General features: G+C 38.1%; 1 protein-coding gene across 1 annotated transcript; it reads right to left on the reverse strand.

The window, feature by feature from the left end:
- Nucleotides 1-70: 70 nt before the first annotated feature.
- LOC117298438 (cullin-4A-like) lies at nucleotides 71-12,722 on the reverse strand. Its single transcript, XM_033781700.1, has 18 exons — nucleotides 12,291-12,722; nucleotides 11,366-11,585; nucleotides 10,878-10,947; nucleotides 10,080-10,153; nucleotides 9,404-9,656; nucleotides 8,906-9,056; nucleotides 8,097-8,215; nucleotides 7,348-7,540; nucleotides 6,659-6,763; nucleotides 6,026-6,136; nucleotides 5,150-5,235; nucleotides 4,495-4,602; nucleotides 4,156-4,269; nucleotides 3,851-3,953; nucleotides 3,542-3,615; nucleotides 3,191-3,289; nucleotides 2,734-2,886; nucleotides 71-2,340 (listed from the first exon to the last, which is right to left on the reverse strand). Exons 1-18 carry the CDS (start codon nucleotides 12,574-12,576, stop codon nucleotides 2,245-2,247), a joined length of 2,415 nt encoding a protein of 804 aa, XP_033637591.1. The 5' UTR covers nucleotides 12,577-12,722; the 3' UTR covers nucleotides 71-2,244.
- Between the last annotated feature and the right edge of the window lie 680 nt (nucleotides 12,723-13,402).

Below are 13,402 nucleotides of genomic sequence, written 5' to 3' on the forward strand. Positions count from 1 at the left end.
TGGTGACGCGTTTTTGCAAATTAAAGGCCCTTAATTTCTGCACACAATAACTGAAAACAAACCGCATAAGTTGTATTTACATTTTGTGTACTTTATTTACTTAATAACATTTTAAGAAGTTTAATACAATAGCCCAGCCATTTCTTCACAAAATGTTTAGCACTCACTTTTGGTGTTGTAAACAATTAGTGTTATCAAAATAAGTTTGAAGGGAAAACAATTATTTACTCTTTAAAACCAGTTTACTTTAAAGCAAACAAAACCAGTTAATGAAGGGTCAGATAATAAGTTATATATATTAATAAGTTATAGCAGTGTTTACAAACAATATGCATAAAATATTGAACATCTTATTCCCTTGTCAAAAAATACACAAAAGACAAAGATAGGAGAAATTCAATATAATTATCACCACCACATAACTAAGAAATAACATTGTGCCTAACTCTGTGTACCAAATCAATGCCAATCATTTTCCGCCTCAGCCAATCAGAATGGAGAAGGGAATTGTTCTAGCCCACTGGTGGAGTGACTTTAAAACAAAACCCATAACTGTCAATCATATCGCAGGAGCCAATCAGAAAGCTGTACAAATTTCTCATTCCACATGTTAGTTGGGGCAATTTGCCAATCATTTCCTGCCTCAGCCAATCAGAAAGGAGAAAGAAATTGGTCCCGCCCACTGATGGAGTGACTTTAAAACAAAACCCATCTTGTGTATAGATTACCGGCTGGCAACATAACTGTCAATCATATCGCAGGAGCCAATCAGAAAACTGTACAAATTTCTCATTCATACATGTAGGTTAGTTAGGGCAGTTTAAAAATTGATTAAGAGCAACTTGCTTTTTAAAGGTAGGGTCTGTACTCCAAAAAAAACCTGCTGCTGTTGAAACAATGTAGTATAAACTATTTTGAGAAAGATACCTTTTGAAGTAATTATGGTTTGGATAATTTTTCACCCCAACAAATTTGAATCTGAGAAACGATTGATGAATCGATTCTCATATTTCACAGGGTTGGTGTCTGTTAGCAAATGCTGCGGCTGGACGGATGCGATTGGTACTTGCTGTCACCTCGCTAAACAGGGATTATTTCGCAAACTGCAGTGTTGTTTTTTTTGCTGTTTAGTTTACCCAGCAAGTTAGCACTGTATTCAGCAGAAACTTTCACATACTTTTATTGTATCTTTTGGGAAACATCTTAAACTAAAGTGAAAGTTTTTGCTGTTTTCCCAGCAAGTTAACACCAGCAGAAACTTTCACATGTAACTTTTATTGTATCTTTCTTTTAAATTTTGCCTATAAATCACAATTATGTTGACATAAAAACAATCTATAACCCTACCCTTAATGTTCTTGTCATATAAGGTCAACTATAAAAACAAGTGTTCTGGTTTGGGCATCTTTTAAGTTAAATAAGCACTTTGGCATGATGGTATACATGGTGCATTGTTAATAATTACATGTGTCAACTCAACTTTACTCATGCAAAAACAAAACAGGTCACGTATAAGAATAAAAGATGCTGGATCTAGTCACATTGGAAATTCAGTTTTCAGTTTACAAAAAAGTCTTCAAAACCAAAAGAAATAACTCAAATTACCCGGGAAAGGCATCCAACACTTTTATTCTTGCACTTTCTCTTGTTCATATCGGATTTCTTTTTATATGAAACCCCTACCCCCAAAAAAAAAAAAAAAAAAAATTAACAAAACAACAACAAACACACACAATAAACAACAAAAATCACTTATAACTGCTGTGCTGGATTTTGACAATAGCTGCTTCATTGAAAAAAGGAACACAAAACAAGCAGGCTGATTTTGGATACTAGCATTGTGCACTTCATTTACAACACAAATTTTATGTGTAGTCTCCGCTCATGTGTCTCAGTCCTTATCGATGGGCCACCCTCTCCAAAATGAAGCACCGCAGGCTGAATTGGAGACTAGTCTTTGCAGTTACACAATCCTTACACCTTCTTATCCATGTAGTCTCCACACACCAGAAGTCAAATCGACTAAGCTGATATCTTTCATACACAAAGCATTTGTACACTTGCTGACTGGTGATGGTGACAGTGTAAGACCCAAAACCTCCCAAAAGAACGACTGTGGTGGAGTCTAGCACATTATAGAGTTAGTCTTCTCAACAAGACACAACCATGGAATCCTGCACAGAATAAGTTCATTGCAATAGCAGTCTGCATGACAGGTGCTATGGAACAGCTTGAGGGGTGAGTCTAGGCCACATAGTGGTATTGGTTTTGATTGTCCTTGTCTCTTTCCATGTAGTCGCGATCGATCAGACTCTCGATCCTCTTCTTTAAATCTGACGGCTGCAAAAGATACACACAGAAAAACAGAGGTAGAGTTAATAAAAATGGACTTATGACCAGAGCAAGCTAGTCAAAACATTGAGATCAATTAAGAACTCACTCCACAGTAGTGATGTTAATAACGAGAATCCCCTCAATCCACTAAAGGTTAAATAGTAGTCTCAGCCAATTTCCTACCTTCCACCCAGGTAGTGGTTAATAAGCAGGACAGTTCTTTTCAGAACTGAGAAATCTACGAATTCTGAAACTCTATGCTGCGGGAGTAGAGAAGTCTCGAAATATCTACTCAGCGATAGTAGAATTTTAACCAAGACAAGTTCTCAAAAGAACATAATCTACCCAGCAAGTAGCAAATCACAGAGCAATCTTTTCAGGCCTGAATCTTTACTTTACCTTGACGGGGAACTTGAGCTGGTTGTAGAGCTCCGATACCAGTAGCGTGTGGTTGAGAGCCTTGCGCATCTTCATGATCCGGACAATGGCAGCGTCGATCTGGTACTGCCGGTCCTGGAAAACCCTCTCTTGTGTGTTGGATTGCTCCTCCGCCTTGTTGTATGGGGGGGGGGGGGAAGGAAAACAAGATAATTATTATATAGAAAGGTTTGCGGTAATACCATGTAATGACTATCTCTAATGAGTTGGGGTAGTTCTGAAAAGAACCGTTGGTTTCAATTCAACGTTTCGATCAGTATGCTTTGACCGTCTTCTGGAGAAAGCTGGACTCTGATGCTGCATGCTGCTTAAGTACTGTGGAGGCGGATTAGCTTGATGCACGAAGGCGGGAAATGGAGGCGGGAAATGGAGCTTGGTGATGCGTGGTAAAACTGGATCCTGCTCTGGAGCAACTTACCGTTTCTTTCATCTGGACTTGGTTGATCTTGATCCTGCAGAGCCTGTGTCTGAAGTCATTATTGAAGAAAAACTTATCCCCATCATCGACGTCTCTCCCCTAACAACAGAAGAAGACAGAAATGATGAAAAAGCTACAACAGATCTATCATCCAGCACACGTTACTCTCATTAAAGGAGAAGTGCTCATCCTAAACAGTGCCCTTATAGAGCTGCTTAAAGGGGTAGGATACTTTTTGTACGACACAAAACAGAACGAGAATGAAGATGAATGAAATGTGATTTACCTTTAAAAGTTTCAGTTTCATAAGTCATGCAAAAAGAATCAAAATCCTTAGATTAGCACACGTACCTTTGGTGTTTTCGTGATTACTCTAGCTTTACCGCAAGCAAGGGACTGTAGAGTTCTCCTTAATTCTGTATCTTCTGCAAATAAAAACACAGAACCATTGAAGCAAACAATAAAAAAGGGAAGTATTAACATAAATCTAGTGCTTTACGAGGTTGCAAGGACTTCCACAATTTAGAGTAAACTTGTTTGCAGTTTTAACTGTCTATTTCCATCGTATTTTTAATTACATTTTTAATGATTGAACATTGAAAATTATCCCCGAAGTGACATTAATAAACAAAGCTTTATTATTATACACTATGAACGAACCAATGCCGGTAGCCTGGGCGATGTCTTCTAGTGTGTAGTCATTCCCTTCATTGAACAAGAGAAGAACCAGGCTTTGAAACAGTGACACGTGTAGTTCTTTAACCTACAAGAAGGAAATTATATAATTGAATAATAGACCCATTTTATTGGCCGTCATCGCTGATTTCAAACAATGGAAACGTGAGAGTTACAAATGTGTCAAATGTGTATAAAACAAATACTGAATGGCATTTTGTTTGTGCAATGTCACAGAATATTATCACTCAGTGATTTTAGGTCAGTACGGAAATTCTACAACTGTTTACCTCTTTGAACTGTGCCTTCACAACGCAGTGTCCTAGGTTGGGTTGCCATTGAAGCTTACGACCGCTGTGTTTACTCAGATAGAAGTGCTTGAATATCTCCTGCAGCTTCACCATCTTCAAAACAAAAAATGGAAAATATTCTCACAAGTTTCTCTTTAAGACGGTTTAAGAATAGACCCCTTGCCTAAGTTTTCTTGTTTATATCTTCCCCATGAGCACATAAATGCGACAACAATAATGAAGAAACAGTGGAGAACAAATGGTGAATAACTGGTTATGCGGAGCGGCTTGCTGCCTGGAAACCTACACACCATGACAAAAGAAAAAAAATTCTCTTACCTCTGCGGGTAAATGCACCTCCATAGGTGTGTACGTCGGCCAGTAGCCCATCGTGAGTATGTTGACTGTTAGATCCACATTACCGGGAATATTTTGGTGCTGAATATGCTGAAATAATAAAATAAAAACGCCAACTTATTTCAATTGTCATCAGATAAGACCATGTGTAAAAAAAAATTGTTTAGCGTTCCGGTTCCTGAAAATAGGAAGCTTTTACACACATTTTTAATGTATATTTGTTTTGTTTTGTTTTCAAAGAGAAAATTGGCAGCTCTGCTGTTGGAACCATGGCACTGGACATGTTTGGTAATTGTCAAAGACCAGCATTCTCAATTGGTGTACTCACTTGGTAAATCCCAACATACATGTATGCATAAAATAAAAAAAATCTGTGAAAATTTTGACTCAATTGGTCACCAAAGAAAAAAACACCCTTGTTTGTGTGATTTCAGATGCTTACTAAAAGGTTTCAGCTGAAGTCTTTTATTATTTGAGTGAAAAATTACCCTTTTATCAAAAACCATGCTACTTCAGAGGGAGCTGTTTCTCACATTGTGTTTTATACTATCAACAGCTCTCCATTGCCCGTTACAATCATTTTGAGTAAATACCAATAGTGTCCAGTGTCTTGGAACAAACAATTTGTCTTGCATACCTGCTTGAATGCAATCATAATGTCCTTTGATAGTTCCATATCCTTGAACATTCCTTCTAGCTTACTTGTGAAAGCGCCACCACATTCTGTAGAAAAATAAAATTTGAAAAATGATTAAATCTGACAAAAATCAGATTCCACAAATTGAATAAACTCTTCGATAGTTATTTCATTAACTCCCAATAACCGTAACGGAGCAGGCTTGTATGTTTTGTAACAACGGTTTCAAACACTTTCAATAGACCAACTCACCCATTCCAAGGCAACGTGTCCCTTTAAATCAGCAGAGTAGTTTTCATTATGAGTTTAGTAAGAAAAACAAAAATGAAAAACTAGACATAGTTTGTATTATAACACCAGCGTGTCCCTTTAAATCAGCAGAGTAGTTTTCATTATGAGTTTAGTAAGAAAAACAAAAATGAAAAACTAGACATAGTGTGTATTATAACACCCCTTACCAATATTCTGCCTTTTCATTGGTTTAGAGCGCGTCACATGATATATCTTAGTTTTACTATACGGCGGTCGTGTGATAGTGCATCGGTTTGCCGTGCGCTAGTCCGGAGACTAGCACACCGCGTGCAGCACCCAGACGTCCGTTGCGTGTACGAGGATGATAAATTAATAGTCTGTAACCATTTCGGATTACATGACACTACATGCAGCACAGTAAAAGTTTTCGCAGTCTGTATTCGCGTCGTCCGTGGATTGTAGCAATCAGGTCTTTACTTAATAGTACAGTATTTAGAAATGTTTGGGGTGTTATAAAACAAATATTGACTGCTTTAACTCTTGCAATGGTTAAAAACTATGACTACCTCGGTGCTAGTTTTAACCATAGCACTCGAAGCAGTCAATATTTGTATAATAGCTAACCTTGTTTGAGCTTAGACAGCATTGATTTCTCAGCATCTACTGATGCACTCTTGCCCACCAATAACCTCTTGGCCAAATCTTTCTTGTAGAAAGCTTCAAACACGTCTTTACCTGTTGGTACGAGGAAACAAATTCATGTACTTGCTGTTGCTTTGGTCTATGTAAATATGATAGCCACAAGTGTGAATAAATGCTTTAAAGGCACTGGACACTGTTGGTTATTACTCAAAATATTTATTTGCATAAAATCTTACTTGGTAACGAGCAACAGAGAGCTGTTGATAGTAAAAAACATTGTGAGAAACGACTCCCTCTGAAGTAACATGGTTTTGAGAAAGAGGTAATTTCTCACTCAAAAAATAAAAGACTATTATTCCTATTATTCTAATAGCCTAATTCTAATTATCCTAATATGCCTTTTATTCCTATCTGAAAGCACACTATTTTGTACAACAAGGGTGTTTTTTCTTTCATCATTTTCTTGCAACTTCAACGATCAATTGAGTCCAAATTTTCACAGGCTTGTTATTTTATGCATATGTTGGGATACACCAAGTGAAGAATACTGGTCTTTGACAATTACCAAACGTGTTCAGTGCCTTGAATAAAAGAATGATTTTGAATTGTCCATACCGTGTATGAACCTGAAGATGACCATTATCTTGTCCAGTAGTCTCTCAAGTTCTTCCTCAGTGGCTTCTTTGTTTCCAGCTCTTAGCTTGTTATCCACGTACTTAGCTAGATGGGAATTGTACACAAAATTATTTCAGTCAAACTCCTTACAAAGAGTACTGTCAAGAAGAGGATCTGCTTATAAAAAGTACATTCTGAAGTCCTCCATCTCATTTCTGCACTGTGTTTCTTTGTTTTGCTGTCCTCTTATAAAGAGGTAATTTGGCCAGTCCCAGCAACCTTGTTATAACGAGAGTTGATTGTAAAGTGTTATAAAAGAGGATCATCAGAGTGAAAAGGATCTAAAACTTTGCACGGTGATCATTACAGGAAAGCTTCATTAAAGAATTTTAATCCTTACAGATACCCTTATTACCACTAGGCGACGAGAAGCAATATAGTAAAGCATCTTGCTACTATTGCCAGCCATGACCGTGATTCTAACCCACACTTCGATGACTTAAAACACCAGAACTTGAATACGATTTGATGCTCCTAACCACTTGCCATGACACCCCAACAACTGTCTATGCGGTAGAGTGAGTGAGTCAGTGATACCGATTAAGTTTCCTTTTCTGCGAATCCTTGGCTTCACGACTGAAATAAATAAATAAACAAAAAATAAACAAGAAATGGTTTCTCCGTCTTACCGACTAACTCGGCAGGCTTGTTGAGCCTCTTGTTGATGAAGCCCTCAAAGGATTCCTTGAGGGTATTGAAGAACTTTTCATTCTCTGTGAAGCATTCCGTCATGACGTTATCCATCCTGTCCTTGAAGTCTAACAGTTCCTGTACCATTGTCTTGTCCTTCTCAGGGTTGATGATAATTGTCGTGCCGGTTTTCTGAAAATGCAAAACTAGCATGTTACAAAATTAGTAACTGTGGCTTGACCGTCGCAGAGCATCGGAATTTACACTGGACCATAGGCCTGAGGCCAGTAATTTTTAGCATCAGGCCAGTAAATGCATGACCAAACAAGTCAAGAAGCATTCGCAAAAAGTATGAACAGGGCTGAGTTGTGTACTTTAGATCTTTTCTAGCCCTGCACTGTAAATACACAGTGGCCAGTGGTCTTCGGTTTTTTGTTCAAATGTTGACCTTCGGTCTGATAAATCTTCGTTTTGTTGAGTACTGAAGTATTCTAACCCAAAATCAAATGAGACAAATCTGCTCTTAGTGCTTATCCAAATTTAAACAATTCAAGTGTTTTTAACTGTGCAGGCATTTATCCTCATTTAAATTCTAGTCTTGAACAAAAATTGTAAGTCTGGTCAATTTTGTTGAGCTACAACCAGAACTGACAGTAATGCTTCTAAGATGCAAACTTTGGGGCATAAAAAACTGATATCGTTTCTAGAGGGAGGGGCCTGAGTGGAAGGGAGGGGTCACTTCACATACCTTTATGTAGGCACTGAAATATTGACACAGTTCTATTAGGCCAGTCTTGGTGCGTTGAAACAAACTGTAAAGCAACGACAGATCCTGAGTTCTGTCCAAGTTCAGCAGCTCATCCAGACCTGAAGAAATGACAACAAAAACAAATCCAATTAGGCAAGATCCTCAATTCCAAAACAAAAAGAGCAAGCTAAATGAGGCAGAGGTTTTAAAGAGAATGCCTGCATCAATCTGAAACCATACGCCTTTTTAAAGTACATGGCGAAACACAATGCTACAACACTTTAAGACTTGGGTAACTGTGTGTGTATTAACCCAAACCAAACAGTACACTCCAATTCTGTCCTCCATACCTCAAAAAGGCTTATTCAAGGGTTCTACCCATACATAACATAGCATTTTGAGAATCACGCAAATTGGGTGGGGATATGCGCAAATTTCAGTTGATATGGAAAATCATTATTTTTTTTTTTCCCCATTATTTTTTTAATAAAAATTTCACAAAAAAATCATCAAGATAAAATCCTTCATAATACTCAAGAAAGCACGTTAGGGCATTTATATTCAAGATAAACAACAAGAAGTTAATATTCTGAAGACCTTGTTTAAACTTTTGAAGAGGAACTATCATCACGATCATAGGAGTCCTGTGGCCATACATGTAATAATGACCTGTGAGGCGAATTTGACGTCAGTCAAACAAGGGGTCCGGCAAGCTAGACCCCTTTGGTAATGACACAACACAAGCTCAACTCTCCATGCGCAGATTGTTTAAACTGAGCTCAGAGAACCAAAGATCAAGATCAACTCACCTTTCTGGAGAATCATCGAGATGTGCGTCTCCATTAGCTGCTTTTCAACACAGGCTATTAGCGATTTTCTTGTGGTGTGGTCTAGGTAGTACATTATTCGTTGAGATTCTTCCTCTAGTCTACGGTCGACATGGGCCAAGTACTCCGGAACCTTGACAAATAAAAACAGAGAAGGATGTTTGATAATCCGTCAAAACAAAATGTTTGGAATTTAAAACACTATAAACATGTACATTTATACAGGGCCTCAAAATTTGCTGCCGACGGTACACAGCTCCCTTTGTAGGAAAACCACTATTCAAACATTTATATTAACACCACCTTACCGTTTAAGGAAAAAGAACTTACTGAACTGTCCCATCCAAGAATTTATTCTCAAATGCCTCTAGTCTTCATAAAAACAAACAATTTCTTTTCCTTTACCAATCATGTATAACACCCTTAGCTATTATAAGGAAATGATCCCAAGTGATGTTAAGAACCCAATTGAGAACTTACATCTCTCTCGTGCATAAGTTGCTTTCCCTCAGCAGCGTAGAGCCTTTCTGTCGCATCCAAGAACTTCTTCTCAAACGCCTCTTCATAGATCTGAAGATCAGACAACATCCTGAGGAGGCTCTTTAGAAGGCTGTGGTCGACGACATCGCCGCCTCGCTCGCTCTCAATCAGTTGAAGGAGGCCCTCTACTGTTCGCATTTGCACAGTCTTGTTGCTGATGATGTGGGAGCGGAACAGATCCAATCCCATATCCCTATAACGAAAAAATGAGGGAGTTAGGTGCCTATCAAAAGCTGATTTTGCCCAAGTTTGATTGATTCAAAATACATAATACTTTTATTTGGTTGATAACTTAGTTTTTAGCAACTCGATGGGTTTATTTTTGTAACAACCCCTGGTAGTGTATTTTGAATGGCAATTATTTGCGGAGTATTTATCAATCTATGACCCTACACATGTACCTTTAATAATACTAAGAAGAATAATAAACAGCACTTATAAAGCACAGAGTATTTGACCAAAAATGCTATTCAAGGCTATTGGCAAAGTCAAAGTCAAAAGTCCAGGATTAAAATGCCTGCTTGAAGAGATGAATTTTGAGCTGTCGTTTAAGATTGTTCTGTGTTCTGAGGTTAAACAGCAGTGAACTTGGATAGACGAATTTCAAGACACTTACCAGAGTGAAGAAACAAAGGAGTTTTGAAGGACATAAGTTCTATCGAGGAAGAGAAATATACTTCTGATCATGATCTGTGGAAAAAAAGATTAACAATTTTATTTTAAACAAATCAGAATATAATTTAGGGTTGTACAAAGAAAAATTCACTTAGGACTTGAGCATGCGACCTCCAGATTAACATGTCAGCGCTATATCAACTAACCCAGGTAACCTTTCTAACCCTATGTTGGCGGTCTCCCTATTTTGTCTGATCTTCGGTCAATATCTTAGTTCAGGTGTGCAAGTCAGAAGCCATTCAACATATAATAGCGATGCGTCGGAACTTTAGTCTTCAAATCCTCACAATCCCAATTGCGCCTTGTGCTTAAAAGCTTTTTGTAAAGTAGCCCACCAGGCTAGTTACATGGAGCTGTGCATTCCAGTGTACTTGCCGGGCCTAGGTACTTCCACCAAGGAAGTTTTAGTAGCCTAGACTTTGAACATGTGGGCCTATTGTTTAGAAGTGGTGTTTATTAGCCCATGGTAGTTTTTGTACGGCCAGCTAGTGTTAAGAGCGAGCCCTCGAAAACCATAACAGGGGCACAGCAATTTTTCTCTGACGGGGGCACCTCTATGAGGGAAATGTCAATTTGTACAGGAACCTCGCAAAGGGCACCACAGCAAAAGCTCAGGGCACCATGGCAATTGCTGTGGGTGCTGTGGGTTATTTCCAGGCCTGCTATAAGTTTATGAAATTCGAAACTTTCCTGAATTTTAAAAACATAGTAAGATCCTGCAAAAAAGAGAAAGACTCACCATCTGTCTGCAGTGATCCAACCAACATGTGTTTAGCTGTTTGAGATATGAGAGGCTATCCAGGATTTCAGTAAGTTGACAGTTAAGGAAAGAGCAACAATCAATTAAAACCCCCCCAACAAAAACTTGTACACTTGACATAAAAACATTCAGATTTTCAGACGGATACTTTAAATTGGGCAGTACAAACCATTTGAATGTAAACAAATCCAGAATTTGTTGGTGTTATTTGCGACGTGTCATGGCATGTCATTTAATGCATCAGACTCCCAAGTTCTGGTGGCTGATTTAAAAAAAATTCTATGGGGGGAGGGGGGAAAACAAAACGGATTTCCTGTTAAAGATTGAGAAATCACATGCCTGATTTAGAGGCAAGTTGACAGCTGCAAGAAAGTTTAAAATCAAAGATAATATTTGAAAACTAATTTGACATCAGGAGGGGGGGGGGAACAACTTGATAAAAAATCAGTTTCGATTAAAAAGGATATCCCGTATACAGCCCAATCTGCGATCGGACATGCGACTCGCAGACTATCTTCAACTTGTCGTAGAGGGCAGCAGACATCTTATGGGAGCACATATTCTCCACAGCCTGGTAGAGCTCTTCCAAGCTGTATTTGATGGGTCTGCTGGTGTGGATTGCCTCCACGGCTTCCTTCAATCGTTGCCATGTCTGTTCCTGGTAGTTCTCTGGCAACTCTGGCCTCACTTTTTGAAAAAAATGCAATGGGAACAGTCAAATATTTAGTAATTTTTCAAGTCAGCATACATTATAGGCCTACGTATGTACACATGCTTTCTTACCGACTTACTCTACAGTGCTTAAAGGTGTTCGACCAGTATTTGATCAGCAGACAAGGACCCAATTTCATACAGCTGTTTTTTTTTTGCCAAAAATGGCTATTGATATTGTCCTGTTGATATTATTAGTGTGATAAAAATTACAGACAAAGAATAACAGTAAATTGATTGTGTATTGAACATGTTGAAGTATTTCATTACTATTACTATGTGTATACAACTTGAGCATTAAAAACTCTCTCTTTTCTTTTTTTGTATTTCATGAAAATTATGTTGATAGCACTACCACTTGACTAGGGACTAGGCACAGCATCAAAACGTCAACTCCCTTTATTTATGAATAAGTTTACAAAAACTGAATTAAAACTTTAAAAGGAAAAGCAAAATTAAATATTATGTAACAATCCTGACATCCCTGGGACAACAATAATTAATAATAATTATTGTTAATTAACTACATATGTAAGTGCAAATGATACCCCATTTCAACCGTCAAAATTACAAACAAAAATGCAATAATAAACTGATAAATAAAGTTTCCTTTGATTTTGGAGACCATCACATGACATTTGCCCTTTTTTTAGACAACATTTTTCACCCAGCAAAACCTACCTTTGAAATTCTTGATTACAAGCTTCTTAGAGCTGCCGGGTTTATTGTTCACTAGAGGGGAAGCTCTACTTGTGAACCCATTATTTGAGGTGCTTAAGGCTGAAAAGTTCGCCCGTTTTGGAGCTTCTCCCATGATGAGGTTTTCGTCGTCTTCGCACAAATCGTCCCTTGTTCTTTTTCTGTCGTGACCGTGATGGTGGTTGTTTCCCGAAGTCTTCCTTTTTCTTTGCCCAATCTCCAAATCCGATTTCAGGGATGAATTCTGCTCATTGCGTGTGAGAGGCATTCATGACCCAGGGTGAGGCCACCAAAATGGCCCAATTTTGGTGAGAAACGGATAGGGAAAACGTAGAAATTCTCGTCCGGAGTGCAAAAAGTTTGGTCGAATTGAACAAAATGGCAGCGCGCAGTACATCATGGACGCACGGAACTATGGGAGATTGGGTCAAAGTTCATTTAAATGCCATAATCAAAACATGTTGTCTGATAGTGCCGTTATATGACTACCCCTTTTAGGGGCGTTTCTGTTCAACTACCCGCGGGGAGGTGCCACTCTGACTCAATACGAAATAATATTAACAAACACATTTTATTGCACATAATCAACAGATAATTGTGTTCGCGTTTGCTTTCGTGTTGGGTTTTCTTTAATCAGCACATTGATTTGGTTTGACTTACAAAAAAATTACATCAAAAAAACGTTTTAAAATAGGCACAGTGCCAACCCGGACATATTAGAAGAGTTCATAAACTTCAAGGAAATTTGGGTTAATTCATGAGTTGGTTGAATGCCAATTTCGTGGCAAAGAATGCTATTATTTATGGACAATTCTTTGTTGAGTTGCATACAATTTTGAGGATGATGCAATGGTTGAAAAGTGAAACATTTTAAAGCCTTTTAACAAAAATGCAAACACAATCTGGGGGGGGGGGGGATCAATTCTTGATACCATGACAAACATAGAAGCAAAAAGATTCAACTTGCCATTTGTCAAATATATATATATTGTTTCTTTTGGCTAATAAACCCAAACACAAGAAACAAACTCCAAAACACAACATTTGACGAAAGTAAAAACACCAACTTTATTCATCCATAACACCCTCCAAAC

The sequence above is a fragment of the Asterias rubens genome, chromosome 13 (assembly GCF_902459465.1).
Source record: "Asterias rubens chromosome 13, eAstRub1.3, whole genome shotgun sequence".
Lineage (NCBI taxonomy): Eukaryota > Metazoa > Echinodermata > Asteroidea > Forcipulatida > Asteriidae > Asterias > Asterias rubens.

Excerpts from the sequence above, each read along its gene's own strand:
- LOC117298438 (XM_033781700.1), bottom strand. The coding sequence starts at position 12,576 with ATGCCTCTCACACGCAATGAGCAGAATTCATCCCTGAAATCGGATTTG. Across the intron at positions 9,057-9,403 it reads AACTTATGCACGAGAGAGAT|GTTCCGGAGTACTTGGCCCA; the intron begins GTAAGTTCTCAA and ends TTATTTGTCAAG. Across the intron at positions 4,603-5,149 it reads TTATGATTGCATTCAAGCAG|CATATTCAGCACCAAAATAT; the intron begins GTATGCAAGACA and ends TTATTATTTCAG.